At 42.0% G+C, this 17,681-nt stretch overlaps 1 protein-coding gene across 5 annotated transcripts in view; it reads left to right on the forward strand.

Annotated features, from left to right (window-relative positions):
• dync2h1 (dynein cytoplasmic 2 heavy chain 1) overlaps positions 1–13,319 on the forward strand; it is a 153,835-nt gene extending 140,516 nt beyond the window's left edge. For all 5 annotated transcript variants that reach the window (XM_060943314.1, XM_060943313.1, XM_060943317.1 and 2 more), the window contains 13 exons: positions 1,191–1,316; positions 1,690–1,800; positions 2,000–2,155; positions 2,315–2,390; positions 2,533–2,738; positions 5,723–5,827; positions 6,902–7,018; positions 8,338–8,547; positions 8,688–8,777; positions 9,790–9,899; positions 10,042–10,123; positions 10,389–10,505; positions 13,033–13,319. In XM_060943314.1, the coding sequence (XP_060799297.1) occupies positions 1,191–1,316; positions 1,690–1,800; positions 2,000–2,155; positions 2,315–2,390; positions 2,533–2,738; positions 5,723–5,827; positions 6,902–7,018; positions 8,338–8,547; positions 8,688–8,777; positions 9,790–9,899; positions 10,042–10,123; positions 10,389–10,505; positions 13,033–13,191 (1,665 nt within the window). In that variant the 3' untranslated portion in view covers positions 13,192–13,319. The remainder of the gene's footprint in view (positions 1–1,190; positions 1,317–1,689; positions 1,801–1,999; positions 2,156–2,314; positions 2,391–2,532; positions 2,739–5,722; positions 5,828–6,901; positions 7,019–8,337; positions 8,548–8,687; positions 8,778–9,789; positions 9,900–10,041; positions 10,124–10,388; positions 10,506–13,032) is intronic.
• The last annotated feature ends 4,362 nt before the right edge of the window (positions 13,320–17,681 follow it).

Raw genomic sequence — 17,681 nt, forward strand, 5'->3', positions numbered from 1 at the left:
ACTCAGCAGCTCATCATTATGCTCATATAAACACCACCACTACAGTTAGATGCACAGCTAGATGGAGTGCACTATTAGGGTTTGGAACATAGCCCACAGACAGACAGGTTCAACTTTATCACACTTTACACTTTGGCATGTCATGGGCCGTGTCCTAAATTATATATATGTTATTTCCCAGCTGGGCGGTCCGTATGGTGAAATACCGTGACCGAGGTCTTGAAAGTACTGAGCGAGGCCCTATGGGCCGAGCTCAGTATTCAGGGCCGAGGTCACGGTATTTCACCATATGGACCGACCTTAAGCTGGTAAATAATATATTTATTTTTTTCTTTACCAAATTCTAACAGAAAACGAGAGCGCCCGAAAGGAAAAACCGAGCCGAGCCGCCATTTTGAATCCTCATTCACGGCTGTAATGCAAATGGCTTCCTCCTCGGTATACAAGTGCACTTCCATGGCAGGGAAAAAACTACATTTTGCCGCCTATGTAGTCCCCTATTTATACAAAATTGAGTCATTCAGGATTCAGCCATGTTTTTGCTCGGTGTTAGCAAATTACAGGTTTTTAGCTTTCTCCTGAAATGTTTTCTTTTATTTCTTCTTCCTCAGGGTAGTAAAACTCGCTTTCGCTGTGAACACTGTCATTATTGCTATCCATGCTGTACGAATAATGATATTCTCCTGAGAAATGTGAAAATAAATGTTGACAAAAATTGCTACGATATTTGTTGTTGTTGTGAACGAGCGAGTCACCAGAGGTCCATAACTAAGGTCCGTAACCGGGGTCCATATCGTGGGATACGGACCCGCTCGCCAGCCAATCAGAGCATGGGATTTGATGGAAACTGGACCGCGAAAAAAATAAGTTATGTTATGGCCAGGTTCTTGCACGAACTGATAATCGCATCATCAGTTTTTCTTTGGCTAATCAAATACAAGGTACGCCACCACACTTGCCAGAGCAGTTGGGGGTTAGGTGCCTTGCTCAAGGGCACTTGAGCCAGTCCTGCTGCTGCTTCAGGGAATCAAACCAGCAACCTTTTGGTCCCAAAGCTGTTTCTCTATCCATTTGGCCATGGCTTCCCCCCAAATTGCACACTACTAAGAGTTCTAGATAGTTAGATAAGATACAATGCAGTGTCCATGACTGTCCCAATCTGAGTAATTCAAGCGTGTGTGTGTGTGTAGGTGGCCATGGGGCAGGGCCAGGCCGATGTGGCTCTGCAGGTTCTCAGAGAGTGTGTGTGTAACGGCGAGTGGCTCTGCCTGAAGAATCTGCACCTTGTCACTCAGTGGCTCCCCCTGCTGGAGAAGGTCGGACACATTATATTACTCTCGCGCGCGCGCGCACACTCTCTGTGTGTGTGTGTGTGTGTGTGTGTGTGTGTGTAAGCTGCTGATGAAGCAGGTTTGTGTCCTTGCTGCTCTCTGTGATTCATAATTAATTTAGTTAAAGAGTTTCATTGGCAGCAAGAGAGGGGGGTGAGGGTACTTGTGCACACACTATCACACTCACACACTATCACACACACACACTATCACACTATCACACTCAGTCATTTCCAGAAAGTATTTAATTTCAGCATGCTAAAGTCATAGCTTGACGACAGACAGTAGTTCACATAGTTTATATAAGCCTAATAATAATTTCTTAATATAGTGTGTGTGTGTGTGTGTGTGTGTGTAGGAACTGAACAATATGCAGCCTAAAGCAGGATTCAGACTCTGGCTTACTGCCGAGGTTCATCCCAAGTTCACTCCTATCTTACTGCAGTCCAGCCTCAAGATCACCTATGAGGTGTGTGTGTGTGTGTGTGTGTGTGTGTGTGTGTGTGTGTGTGTGTGTGTGTGTGTGTTAATAATGAAGTTGATGTTTACTGTTCCAGGAAAATAATGACTGCTGTGATGACTATTATCTTGCTGAAGTTGGTTATTTTCCAATAACAGCACATCCTGAAGCAAAACAGAAACATTACCACTGTGTGTGTGTGTGTCAGGCTCCCCCTGGTCTGAAGAAGAACCTGCTGAGAACGTACGAGTCATGGAGCTCGGAGCAGATCAGTAAAGGAGGAAACACTGCGCGTGCTCAGTCGCTCTTCTGCCTTGCTTGGTTTCATGCTGTGTGTCAAGAGAGACGCAACTACATCCCTCAGGCACACACACACACACACACACACACACACAACTACAGAGTAAAGCTGCTCACTTTACATTAACTTCTCTTCCACCCACACACAGCGTGTAAGGGTCCCTTAATTAAATCAGTGCCTGAAGATTATGATAATATGCTGATCTTTGTGTGTGTTTTTTAGGGATGGACTAAGTTCTATGAGTTCTCCCTGTCTGATTTAAGAGCAGGATTTGACATCATTGACCGGCTGTTCGAAGGTGTGTGTGTGTGTGTGTGTGTTGGGCACATTTCCTTAATAACCTGCCCATGTCTTACAGATCATGTTCAGTAACCAAGACCTGCTATCAGCTGGATGGTGATGTCAACATACTGTGTGTGTGTGTGTGTGTGTGTGTGTAGGAGGTAAGGCGTTTCAGTGGGACTGCTTGCACGGTTTGTTAGAAAGTGTGATTTACGGTGGACGTGTGGATAACGTGTGTGACCTCAGAGTGCTGCGCTCGTACCTGCACCAGTTCTTCAGCAGCAAGACCTTCACACGCTTACACACACGGACTGCTTCGGCTTTTCCACCTCAGATCAACCTGCCCAACTCCTGCAGCATAGCAGTGAGCTTGCACACACACACACACACACACACACTGCAATAAAAATTAAATGGCATAAAATAAAAAAAAGCTCCTGAGAGTGAATATGCTGATTGACATTTGTGTACATGTTTTAATCTTATGTTCAGTGTCACCCCTGAAAGCCCCGCCCCCTTCCAATTACCCCACATTAGTAATGTTTTAGCCAATTTTTTCACCTTAATTTGATTTTCCCACTTGAAGAATGTTCTGATGTGTCACTCTCGCTTTCTATGAAGGTAAATCAGTGTATGTTTGACTTAACTGGCATTAAACAAGTACATAGTTAATTATACAGTTAACGAAAAATGTTTACATACACCTCGGCAAAAGATATTCAAACACCCGGGATTTCCAGCACAACAGTATGCTAAGCAAACATCTGAAGTTGTAACAAAACAGCTTAAAGACGACAAAGTGAAAGTATTGCGAGGAGCACGTGGAAGGCCACACCAAGTGTTTGATTCAACATAAACTACCAAATCATGAAGCTACTTAACCCTTTGGTGACTGACCCCTTGAAAATCGTTCCTCCAGGAACGATGACGTTTCAGTTGTCAAGACAACGGAAAAACTAAAATACAAAACAGAAAGATACGTCACAATGCTCTTGTGCACAAAATAAAATGCTCTTGTATTTTAGTTTTTCCGTTGTCTTGACAACTGAAACGTCATCGTTCCTGGAGGAACGATTTTCAAGGGGTCAGTCACCAAACGGTTAATACTGCCAACGTGCATGGAAACTTTCAACCCAATGAAAATCTAATATAGTAAATAAAAGCTGAAATAAATCTGTGTATTGGGTATTATTTTTGAAATTCTGGATACCAGAAATGTATGGATTTGAGGAAAATTAAATCTGAATGCCTTCAGCCTTGGTGTATGTAAACTTTTAGCCTCAATTGTACACTACCGTTCAAAAGTTTGGGGTCACTTTGAAATGTCCTTATTTTTGAAAGAAAAGCACTGTTCTTTTCAATGAAGATCACTTTAAACTAATCAGAAATGCACTCTATACATTGCTAATGTGGTAAATGACTATTCTAGCTGCAAATGTGTGGTTTTTGGTGCAATATCTCCATAGGTGTATAGAGGCCCATTTCCAGCAACTCTCACTCCAGTGTTCTAATGGTACAATGTGTTTGCTCATTGCCTCAGAAGGCTAATGGATGATTAGAAAACCCTTGTACAATCATGTTAGCACAGCTGAAAACAGTTGAGCTCTTTAGAGAAGCTATAAAACTGACCTTCCTTTGAGCAGATCGAGTTTCTGGAGCATCGCATTTGTGGGGTCGATTAAATGCTCAAAATGGCCAGAAAAATGTCTCGACTAGATTTTCTATTCATTTTACAACTTATGGTGGGAAATAAAAGTGTGACTTTTCATGGAAAACACTAAATTGTCTGGGTGACCCCAAACTTTTGAGCGGTAGTGTAGATCAGTTAAGCATATTTATTATGGATGCGCTGAATATTTTCAGCTGAACATGCACATGTTTGGATATGGTCCAAAATATTTGGGTCTGCATCCATTCCAGTGAGGATTACGTCGAAATTATAGCTGGACAAAACTTTTGCGGTTAGGTAGAGCGGTGGCTACAGTTATTGACAGTCCATAATTATCGACACCTTTTCAGATTTACCAATAAAAAACAATTTTACGAAGGTGAGTTTCAGTTACAACAGTTTTTCGGAAAACCCGGACGTTCTCAGCGTAGGTAAGCATGGTGGAAAGATCATGGACATGTTTTTACTGATCAAATTCACCGATATTTCATGAACTCCTTGTCGAAACTTACTTTGTTTCTTACTCTTTCATTTGACAGTCGCCATTTTGTATCTAAACGCATGTTTGAGAAGTCACGTGAGGTGTCGATAATAGTGATCACTTTCACCGGTGTCCACCATTATCGACACGCTGTGGAATTAAGGGACATTTACAACTGTTATGGATCGATCTTTGGGTAACATTGCTGAAGTAGATGAAAAGCGCTGTGATTTATTTATTTTTTTTCTGATTCATAACAGAATGGAATGTTTATAGAGTATTTGGAATCTGATTGCAGTAAATAGAATTAGACCAGAATTAAATTCCGAGCATATAAAAAATTACATGCTTGAAATATTGATTTTTCTATTCCATTCAGAGAAAAAAAAAAAAAAAATATATATATATATATATATATATATATATATATATATATTGCAGTTTGTTGTAAATATCGACCGCATATTACAATATCAGGAGACATTTTATATTTTGGTTTGAGGAATGAGATGCGACCTTTGATCTGGATTTTCATGTGGTTGCAATGTCAATTCCCTGTAGACGTTTATCGTTAAACTACAAAACTAGAAATTAATACAAACAACAACGAATGATTAACAAAATGTGATCTACAAAAATACTAAGAAAGTGGAACAAAAAGATTTTCTGACGCAGGTTAAACATTATCAGTTCATTTGTTTACAAACATTAGAATTAATTCCTCATTTACGTAAACACCGACATCCATATATTTATAGAAAATATATTTTGTACTCAATATAAGTCTATGGAAACCAAATTTGAAAGAAAAACTATGTTTTGTTCACTTAATACCACATACCGATGATTTTTTTAATAAATAATCATCTGGATGTCGATAATTGTGGGCAAAGGTGTCGATAATTGTGGAACGGTGTCACATGATCTGATACGCTAAATAATCGGGAAACAACTCTTTTTTTTTTTTTTTCTTTTTTTTTTTCCAGTGGAAATTTGAGTAATCATTCATGCACAATTTACATATTGAAAGCCTTTTCTATTTTTGCAACGGGCAAAAGATCATTAAGGTGTTGATAATTGTAGCCGCCGCTCTATTAAAAAAAAAAAAATCAGGTCATTTTTGAGTCCAGAGTTTTGTTAGTAAGTGTGTGTGTGTGTGTGTGTGTGTGTGTGTGTGTGTGTGTGTGTGTGTGTGAAGGATTATCAGCGTGTGGTGGACAGTCTCCCAGAGGATGATAAGCCAAGTTTTTTTGGACTTCCTGCCAACATCGAGCGTTCTGCTCAACGCATCACCAGCACACAGGTATACTGTGTGTGTGTGTGTGTGTGTGTTTGATCATGACCCACACTGACCCAGTTTATAAGCTCTTCTATGAGTTTGTAAGTTGTTTACAGCTTACTGTTGTGTGTGGAGATGGAGGCGTGGCCGAAGGAGGCTGTACCCGAGCCTCTTTAATCCTCTGTGTAAATAATTAGAGTTGTGCGAGGTACCAGATGTTCACTGCCTTTTCAATTATTCAACCACAGTTCAATTATAACATGGTAAACTATTTAATTATTTGTCTTTCAATACTTCTAATGAACCATGTGACTTTCTGCCTGTGACTTAATTAAAACGCGTTTGTTAATTTGACTCCGAGTGGTCAGGATAAAGTAGAGTAGAGGATTGGGCTTTGAGGGTGTATTACAGCTTGGACAGGTAGCGCTGGCTGTCATTCAGATGATGTTTAAATGAATGCCCTTATTCTAATATAGTAACAGCTCATTCATTGGGATTTGTATTGTGGATGCTCAATATAGTCTAAAACAGATTTTAAAAACACCAAAGATATAAGTGTTGATGCGGTTAAGCTTTCTATACGGAAAGGTTTATATCGATGGAAGGAGTCTCCTGTACCAGCGCCTTTGTTTTCCACCATTCAGAAAGGTCTTGCTGTGTGATAAGAGGAATAAAACACTCCAGGACATGCTGTTATAGGAACATCTTCTATTTCTGGTTGGCACCGGATCACACCACGCCAACACTGATTCTTTTCTATAACAGCACACCCCCATACGTTTTATTCCTTACATAATATCTGTTGTAATAGCTGTACTTCAATCCGCTCATGGATTTTAAATCAGCAGGGGCACCGTCAGGGTCGGAAACACTTCTTCTATCTTTAACCTTATAATCCTGCAGTCTGGCCTCATACAGCACAGAGAAACTGGATACAGTTATAACATCTAACAGTCAGAACTGTTTACTAGGTCTCTCATTTAAGGCCAGACAACAGCAACCTGTTCAAGAGTCCGGATTTTAAAATATGGAAAGAAACGGTGAATTCAGTAATCTTTGGGTGTTTAATAATGTGATTCAGTTTGTGTGTGTGTGTAGGTGATCTCTCAGCTAAGGATTTTGAGCAGATCAGTGACTGCAGGGTCAAAATTCGACCGAGAGCTGTGGGCGACTGGCCTCTCACCTGTACTCAACTTGTGGAAGAGACTGAATCAGGTACACAAACACACTCTGGATCAGCAAACGTCAACCTTAAAAGTGCAATAGGTGATTTTTTTTTTCTTCTTACTTGTATAAATAACCTGGACTATATATGAAAAAAAAACAGATTAATCCATGGCCGAAGCAAAAGTTTATAAAGTCGGTGAGAAATCCGTTCGGAAAATTAACTTCCTAACCGGAAGGCCTGCTTGTCTTTGGATGCGCTTTCTATCAGTGGTTTTATAAACACTCTACAGTCACCTTAGATCCTGGGGGCGGAGCTTCGTGAACATGGGCAGGAATACGTCTTTTCTTCTGGCTTTCCGTTACTGCAGTCGCTCTTTCACGTTTCATTCGCACACTCACATCCTCCATTTTTCTCTCCTGTTTCAAATTTGTATCCCACAATGCCTTCGAACGGGGAAAGCCCACCACATCATGCATGACGTAGTATCTTGTATTGGGTCATGGTGAAGCAAGAAAAAATAGCGGAGAATTTTGGGCCACGTGAAGATAAATCCATTAATTGTTCTATTAGAAAAAAAAACTAATAAAATTGGAAGTCTGTGATTCGAATTCAGTAGCTTTCAGTCTACTAAACAAAAATAACTGGGTGTCGGAGAAAATTGTTTTTATGACCTACACTTGAAAAATCCGAAAGGCAGTCTAAAAAAATCATTAAAATGTCAAGAATCCTTTTATTTGTCACACGTACACTCAAGCACAGCCTTTAGCACACAGTGAAACTTAACCCATCTGATGCAGTAAACACACACAAGTGAGCAATGAGCACACACACATACCCAGAGCAGCGGGCAGCTATGCTACAGCGCCCGGGGAGCAGTTGTGGGTTAGATGCCCTTGTTCAAGGGCACTTCAGCCCAACCTCAGGCCAAGGCTGCCCCCATGTTAGCCTAACCTGCATGTCTTTGGACTGTGGAGGAAACCCACGCAGACACAGGGAGAACATGTAAACTCCGCACAGAAGGGCCCCCGTCGGCCGCTGGGCTCGAGCCCAGAACCTTCTTGCTGTGAGGTGACAGTGCTAACCGCTACACCACTGTGCCGCCCACCTAAAAACCCGCCTAAAAAAGCCCAACCTTATCAAATGTACCTTAAATTAAAGTTGATCAAGTAGTTTATGACCTTAATGTGAAATACTGCCGTGCAATACTTTACAGGCGTTTCGAATCTGACCAGCTCCGTAACCACAGTGCTGCACTAGCATTACACCCTTACCTACTGACCATCAGATAATACTCAGTGCACACATCGATTTTACTCTGCATGATGATTTCAAATGATATCTGATGTAATGTCTTCCTCTTCATCAGGGGTCGTCTCTAATCCAGCAGAAGCTGGCTCCACCCACCGAGGGCGCTGGCTCCCCTGTGCTCGCATTCGTCCTGTTGGAGCAGTTCAGCGCTGTCCGATTGGTCCAGAGCATCCACCAATCACTGGCCTCGCTCAGTAAGGTGATCCGTGGAACCTGCCTGCTGACGGCCAGCACCCACAAACTCGCCACCGCCCTGCTCAACCAGGAGGTAGTGTGTGTGTGTGTGTGTGTGCGTGTGTGTGTAACAGTGGGTTGTTGATTCTGCTGCCACACTAATCTCTCTCTCTCTTCTTCTGTCTCTCTCTCTCCTTCTGTCTCTCTCTCTGTCTCCTTCTGTCTCTCTTTCAGTGTCCTCTGAGTTGGCAGAGTAAGTGGGAGGGGCCTGATGACCCCATGCATTATCTCAGAGCTGTGGTGAGCAGAGCCCTCGCCGTGCAGGTACAGGTGTACACACACACACACACACACACACACACACACACACACACACACACAGAGTTAGTGCTGCAATATAATTTATTCTTTTTGTATTGTATCAGTGCTGTGGTAAGAGATATAGAATGGGAAACAGAGAAGAACACATGGGGGGGTGGAAAGAGAACGAGACACAGACAGAAGATGCTCTTATCCTCTTACCCACTGTTCAATTAATACTCCCACAGGTGAAGTGTGTGTGTGTGTGTGTGTGTGTGTGTGTGTGTGTGTGTGTGTGTGTGTGTGTGTGTGTGTGAGAAAGTAACACACTGACCTTGGATAATAGAATGGGGGCAGCGGTAAGCATATTAAACACTTGTTCATGAATAATTCATTAGTATATGCACGCACGTGCGCGCACACACAGATATAAAGACGTACATCTCAGCATTAACGTTCACGTGACTCTCCATTTAATCACCTGTGTGTGTGTGTGTGTGTGAGAGAGAGGTCTGTGCTGATATGAGGTTATGCAAACAATGAACGGTGTGTCATTTTACTGTCACGCTCTATCAGAGGTGTCTGTGTGTGACTGCACTATTAGACAGCTGCTGCTTCTCTCTGTGGGTTCAGTCCTGATTTATCCCTTGTGTATGCGTGTGTGTGTGTAGATCATTGCACATGGCTCATACACTTAACCCTCATTTGCTTGTTCTGATGCTGACAAGATTCTACTGCCAAATTCCTACAGCTATAAGGAGAGCTGCCAAACAGTGTGTGTGTGTGTGTGTGTGTGTGTGTGTGTGGTTCAGGAATAAATTAAATTAATGACTGGGCACACAGCAGCTGGATGGCTATTACTGACACACACACATCATTATTTTTTGTAAAGCTATTTACATGCCTAACAGATTCATATAAATGTACACTTTCATCCTATACCTCATTGTGAACACACACACATGTGCGCACACACACACACACAGGGACTAAAGACTATAAAACGTGTGTGTGTTTGTGTGTGTGTGTTTAACAGAACTGGGTAGAGAGGGTGGAGAGGAACGCACTGCTGAGTGACACCTTGGACCTTTCAGACCTCTTCCATCCACAAACCTTCCTTAACGCCCTGAGACAGGAGACTGCCAGGTGTGTGTGTGTGTGTGTGTGTGTGTGTGTGTGTGTGTGTGTGTGTGTGTGTGTTCACAATGAGATATGGGATGAAAGTGTACATTTATATGAATCTGTTTGGCGTGTAAATAGCTTTACAAAAATGCTGGTGTGTGTGTAGATCTGTGAGCTGCTCTATGGACAGTCTGAAGTTTGTGGCATCATGGAAGGGTCTGATAGCTGGAGCTAAACTGCAAGTGAAGGTATACAGACACACACACACACATGCATGCACACACGTACACACATCTGTGAATGCTGAGTTAATTTATGAGTGTGAATCACAGTAGTGTGTGTAATATTCCACATTAAACCGTCAAGGACACACACACACTGCAGTTTACAAGCAATTTGCCATTGATTGCATATTTTAATTGATTAAAGGAAGAAAGGTCATACTTTTATCTGTTTATAGTTGCATTTAATGCTGTGCAATACATGTGTGTGTGTGCACGTGCGCACACGTAGGTTGGAGGTCTTCAACTAGAAGGCTGTAGCTTTGATGGGAATCGGCTGAGTGAGAATCATCACAACTCACCCAGTGTGTGTGCCGTTCCTAACTGCCGTATGGCCTGGATTCTTCAGGTACACACACACACACACACACACACACACACACACTATATACATACTACATATATACATACAGTGGGGAAAACAAGTATTTGATCCCTTGCTGATTTTGTTGGTTTGGCCACTAATAAAGACTCGATCAGTCTGTACTATTAATGGTAGGTGTAGTCTAACATGCTGAGACAGAATATCACAAAGAAAATCAAGAAATTGACTTTAAAGAATTTGTATTAATTTATTTGCATTTTATTGAGGAAAATAAGTATTTGAACCCTCTTGCCAAAAGGACTTAGTACTTTGTGGCAAACCCCTTATTAGCAAGCACAGAGGTCAGACGTTTTTTGTAGTTGATGACCAGGTTTCTGCACATATTAGGAGGAATTTTGGTCCACTCTTCTTTGCAAATGACCTCTAAATCATCAAGATTCCGTGGCTGTCGCTTGGCAACTCTGAGCTTCAGCTGTCTCCATAGATTTTCTATAGGATTCAGGTCCGGAGACTGGCTGGGCCACTACATGACCTTGATATGTTTCTTCTTCAGCCATTCCTTGGTTGCCTTGGCTGTATGCTTTGGGTCATTATCCTGCTGGAAGACCCATCCACGACCCATTTTAAGCTTCCTGGCAGAGGGAAGGAGGTTTTCACTTAGGATTTTACGGTACATGGCTCCGTCCATCCTCCCATTGATACGGTGGAGTAGCCCTGTGCAGAAAAACACCCCCAAAGCATAATGTTACCACCTCCATGCTTGACAGTGGGGATGGTGTTCTTGGGGTCATAAGCAGCATGTCTCTCCCTCCAGACACGACGGGTTGAATTGATGCCAAAGAGCTCAATTTTGGTCTCATCTGACCATAACACCTTCTCCCAGCCACTCTCCAAGTCATTCAGATGTTCACTGGCAAAGTTCAGGCAGGCCTGCACATGTGCTTTCTTAAGCAGGGGTACTTTGCGAGCACTGCAAGATGTTAGACCATTGCGGTGTAAAGTGTTACCAACTGTTTGCTTGGTGACTGTGATCCCAGCTGCTTTAAGATCATCCACTAACTCTGCCCGTGTTGTATTAGGTCTATTTCTCACCGTTCTCATGATCCTGGAAACCCCACGACGTGAGATCTTGTTTGGAGCCCCAGACCTAGGTCGATTGATGATCATGTTGTGAGTCTTGTACTTGCGCACAATTGCACCAACAGTTGTCACCTTAACGCCCAGCTTCTTGCTAATGGTTTTGTAGCCCATACCGGTCTTGTGCAGGTCTACAATCTTCTCCCTTAAATCCACAGAAAGCTCTTTAGTCTTTCCCATGTTGGAGAGTTTGGAGTCTGACAAACTGATTGATTCTGTGGCCAGGTGGCTTTTATACAAGTCATTAGTGATATCAGGTGTCTTCAATTTAGGTGACAAAGTAATTTGGAGAGTCTAACTTGTCTGTATTAACAAGAACTCTTGGTGGTTACTAGGGGATCAAATACTTCTTTTTCTCAATAAAATACAAATAAATTAATATAGATATTTAAAAGTTATTTTCTGGATTTTCTTTTTGATATTCTGTCTCCACATGTTAGAATACACCTACCATTAAAATTACAGACTGATCAAGTCTTTCTTAGTGGGTAAACCAACAAAATCAGCAAGGGATCAAATACTTGTTTTCCCCACTGTACATACATACATGCACAGAATTTTGAACATACAGTACATATATGTTATTTACCGGCTGGGAGGTCCGTATGGTGAAATACCGTGACCGAGGTCTTGAAAGTACTGAGCGAGGCCCTCTGGGCCGAGGTCAGTATTCAAGGCCGAGGTCACGGTATTGCACCATACGGACCAACCTTAAGCTGGTAAATAATATATTCATTTTTTTCTCTCCCAAATTCTGACAGAAAACGAGAGCGCCCGAAAGGGAAAACCGAGCCGAGCCGCCATTTTGAATCCTCATTCACAGCTGTAATGCAAATGGCTTCCTCCTCGTTATACAAGTGCACTTCCATGGCAGGAAAAAAAAAAAACTACATTTTGCCGCCTATGTAGTCCCCTATTTATACAAAATTGAGTCATTCAGGATTCAGCCATGTTTTTGCTTGGCGTTAGCAACAGTTAGAGGTTTTTAGCTTTCTCCTGAAATGTTTTCTTTTATTTCTTCTTCCTCAGGGTAGTAAAACTCGCTTTCGCTGTGAACACTGTCGTTATCGCTATCCATGCTGTAAAATTAATGCTGTTCTCCTGAGAAATGCTGGCAAACATTTATAAGATTTTTGATAATCTTAGAAATAAATCTTATAAAAAACGATAAATGTTGACAAAAAAATTCTACTATGTTTGTTGTTGTTGTGAACGAGCGAGTCGCCAGAGGTCCATAACCGGGGTCCGTAACTGGGGTCCGTACCGTAGGATACGGACCCGCTCGCTAGCCAATCAGAGTGCAGAATTTGGACTGCGAAAAATATAAAATCACATGTTGTAAGTTGGTCATTGTCATTTGTAGTATAACCTGTGTGTGTGTGTGTGTGTGTGTGTGTGTGTGTGTGTTTTGCAGAATAGCCCAGGTTGTTACTCACCAGAGGAGTGTGTGTTGTTACCGGTATATGCAAGCGCAGAGCGAGTGTGTGTGGTCACACACATTGATGTTCCATGTGGAGGAAACCAGGAGCAATGGATCCAAAGTGGAGCTGCACTATTCCTCAAACAGCAGTAACACACACACACACACACACACAGAGTACTGCTACAATATAATGTGTTTAAATATTTATGAACTTTAATACACTGTTTATATTGTTGTAATAATTATTCATTAAATAAAATGTTTTTCAATACATTTCAGTACACAGTGTGTGTGTGTGTGTGTGTGTGTGTGTGTGTGTTGTCTTCAGGAAGAGACTGTCCAAGTAGGCACCATTTTTGGGCAGCGAGATGAAGTCCCATTGGGAAGGACAGCTGTCTTTTCGAGTCAGACAGAACAGTCCAGTCTCAAAACAAATATTGTGAATTTTAGCTCTCAAATTAATTACTGTGATATGAATGTTTAATACCAGCGCGCACACACCTAGCCAAGTTGGACGAGCAGGATTAAATTTAAAATGAAGATGTATGTTAAGCTACTGTGAATGACCCCATTATTTTGTTATCTTATTATTCCAGTAAGTAAGAGAAAAGGGAAAAAAGAGACGAGCAGAGACTTTGAAAGAGTGAGGAAGAAGAGAACAAAGAAAGAAAAAGGGAGTAGTGAGTAGGAAGAGAAATTGAACGAGAGAAAGGGAGCCCTACATTGTGCACATGCATGTGAGTTGAAGCAAAGCTGCTGATTGGTCAGCTGTAAAGCTCACTAGAACATAAAGTAACAGATTAAAATCTAATTCATGAACATTCAGTCCGTTCATTTCAACAAGGAAACAAGGTGTTGCCAGGCAAAACAAACCTCGCCCAGCAGCACTTAGTTTATACCGATATGTTGGTAATATTTCTCAATCATCAACTGTCAGGTTATAGTCCTATGAAAATCCATGACCTTGAGTTTGACATTTCATGGCAAGGTCATGGTGGCAACTGAAAGCCCATATGGGACTTCTTATATGTTGATAATGGTAAGCATCTGGCTATCATGAACCATTTTAAAGTTATAGCCCTTTGAAAACCCATGACCTTCAGTTTGATCTTTCAAGGTCAAAGATCATGGTGCCAAATGAAAGCCCATATGGCACTTCCTGTAAGATGATAATGGGAAATATCGTCAACCATCAACCTTTTTCAAGTTACAGCCCTCTGAAAATTTGTGACCTTGAATTTGGTCACTCAAGGTCAAAGATCATGGTGCCAAATGAAAGGCCATATGGTGGGAGTTCCTCATCTCATCTCATTATCTGTAGCTGCTTTATCCTGTCCTACAGGGTCGCAGGCAAGCTGGAGCCTATCCCAGCTGACTACGGGCGAAAGGCGGGGTACACCCTGGACAAGTCGCCAGGTCATCACAGGGCTGACACATAGACACAGACAACCATTCACACTCACATTCACACCTACGCTCAATTTAGAGTCTCCAGTTAACCTAACCTGCATGTCTTTGGACTGTGGGGGAAACCGGAGCACCCGGAGGAAACCCACGTGGACACGGGGAGAACATGCAAACTCCGCACAGAAAGGCCCTCGCCGGCCACGGGGCTCGAACCCGGACCTTCTTGCTGTGAGGCGACAGCGCTAACCACTACACCACCGTGCCGCCCGGTGGGAGTTCCTATATGCTCATAATAGTAAACATCTGTCTATCGGCAACCGTTTTTGAGTTATAATGGAAAATGTTATTTTGACTAAAAGGTCAACCTTTCCGGTGACCTTGACCTTCACCTTGACTCGATTACCCCCAAAATTTAATCAGGTAATCTACAAACCATTGCCCACCTACCCTGAAAATATGAAGTCAATCGGTGCAACCGTCTAGACGCCAGATTGTTAACAGACACACACAAACAAACCGCACTGATTACAATACCTCGCCCCGCTTACTCCGTCACGGGCAAGGTAAATATCAAACTTTAAACATTAGATAGTAAACAAACCCATACTTTTTAAATAATAATCTGAAAGTCTAATACTAATAAGATTTGCACAGTATAATAATCAGTCATGACAAGAAAGTACAGAAATGAAGCTCCACATTTAATGAATGAAAACTGCATCAGGACAAGTGCTACTGTGATTCAATTAAACCTACAATAGGAATCCTGGACTGGTTGTAAAGTCAAAGAGTGAGATATTTAACATCCACCTGAACACACTGCATACTGAAGACAAATAAAGGCTTTAATTTATTTGTATTTGTTTCACAGAATCCAGAAAACACAGTGGTGCTTGAAAGTTTGTGAACCCTTTAGAATTTTCTATATTTCTGCATAAATATGACCTAAAACATCATCAGATTTTCACACAAGTCCTAAAAGTAGATAAAGAGAACCCAGTTAAACAAATGAGACAAAACTATTATACTTGGTCATTTATTTATTGAGGAAAATGATCCAATATTACATATCTGTGAGTGGCAAAAGTATGTGAACCTTTGCTTTCAGTATCTGGTGTGACCCCCTTGTGCAGCAATAACTGCGACTAAACGTTTCCGGTAACTGTTGATCAGTCCTGCACACCGGCTTGGAGGAATTTTAGCCCATTCCTCCATACAGAACAGCTTCAACTCTGGGATGTTGGTGGGTTTCCTCACATGAACTGCTCGCTTCAGGTCCTTCCACAACATTTCCATTGGATTAAGGTCAGGACTTTGACTTGGCCATTCCAAAACATTAACTTTATTCTTTAACCATTCTTTGGTAGAACGACTTGTGTGCTTAGGGTCGTTGTCTTGCTGCATGACCCACCTTCTCTTGAGATTCAGTTCATGGACAGATGTCCTGACATTTTCCTTTAGAATTCGCTGGTATAATTCAGAATTCATTGTTCCATCAATGATGGCAAGCCGTCCTGGCCCAGATGCAGCAAAACAGACCCAAACCATGATACTACCACCACCATGTTTCACAGATGGGATAAGGTTCTTATGCTGGAATGCAGTGTTTTCCTTTCCCCAAACATAACGCTTCTCATGTACAACCCCGATTCCAAAAAAGTTGGGACAAAGTACAAATTGTAAATAAAAACGGAATGCAATGATGTGGAAGTTTCAAAATTCCATATTTTATTCAGAATAGAACATGGATGACATATCAAATGTTTAAACTGAGAAAATGTATCATTTAAAGAGAAAAGTTAGGTGATTTTAAATTTCATGACAACACCACATCTCAAAAAAGTTGGGACAAGGCCATGTTTCCCACTGTGAGACATCCCCTTTTCTCTTTACAACAGTCTGTAAATGTCTGGGGACTGAGGAGACAAGTTGCTCAAGTTTAGGGATAGGAATGTTAACCCATTCTTGTCTAATGTAGGATTCTAGTTGCTCAACTGTCTTAGGTCTTTTTTTGTCGTATCTTCTGTTTTATGATGCGCCAAATGTTTTCTATGGGTGAAAGATCTGGACTGCAGGCTGGCCAGTTCAGTACCCAGACCCTTCTTCTACGCAGCCATGATGCTGTAATTGATGCCAATGCCAAACCACATACTGCATGTTGGAAAATGCAAGGTCTTCCCTGAAAGAGACGTGTCTGGATGGGAGCATATGTTGCTCTAGAACCTGGATATACCTTTCAGCATTGATGGTGCCTTTCCAGATGTGTAAGCTGCCCATGCCACACGCACTAATGCAACCCCATACCATCAGAGATGCAGGCTTCTGAACTGAGCGCTGATAACAACTTGGGTCGTCCTTCTCCTCTTTAGTCCGAATGACATGGCGTCCCTGATTTCCATAAAGAACTTCAAATTTTGATTCGTCTGACCACAGAACAGTTTTCCACTTTGCCACAGTCCATTTTAAATGAGCCTTGGCCCAGAGAAGACGTCTGCGCTTCTGGATCATGTTTAGATACGGCTTCTTCTTTGAACTATAGAGTTTTAGCTGGCAACGGCGGATGGCACGGTGAATTGTGTTCACAGATAATGTTCTCTGGAAATATTCCTGAGCCGATTTTGTGATTTCCAATACAGACGCATGCCTGTATGTGATGCAGTGCCGTCTAAGGGCCCGAAGATCACGGGCACCCAGTATGGTTTTCCGGCCTTGACCCTTACGCACAGAGATTCTTCCAGATTCTCTGAATCTTTTGATGATATTATGCACTGTAGATGATGATATGTTCAAACTCTTTGCAATTTTACACTGTCGAACTCCTTTCTGATATTGCTCCACTATTTGTCGGCGCAGAATTAGGGGGATTGGTGATCCTCTTCCCATCTTTACTTCTGAGAGCCACTGCCACTCCAAGATGCTCTTTTTATACCCAGTCATGTTAATGACTTATTGCCAATTGACCTAATGAGTTGCAATTTGGTCCTCCAGCTGTTCCTTTTTTGTACCTTTAACTTTTCCAGTTCCCTGAGGTCTGAATAAGATGTCTGTGACATGTTTTGGTCAAAACACCACAAGGATAAAGCACTACAGCTCCTCCTCACCTTGTCTAAACAGCGCTGTTTGAAACGGCTGATTTGAGTGCCTGTTATTTTAAATGACAATGAGCCACGGCTTGCCCCACCCCCCTCGTCTGCCAGCCAATCAGATTGCACTTTTCCTCAGATACTCAGATG

The sequence above is a fragment of the Neoarius graeffei genome, chromosome 16 (assembly GCF_027579695.1).
Source record: "Neoarius graeffei isolate fNeoGra1 chromosome 16, fNeoGra1.pri, whole genome shotgun sequence".
In the NCBI taxonomy this organism is placed as follows: Eukaryota; Metazoa; Chordata; class Actinopteri; order Siluriformes; family Ariidae; genus Neoarius; species Neoarius graeffei.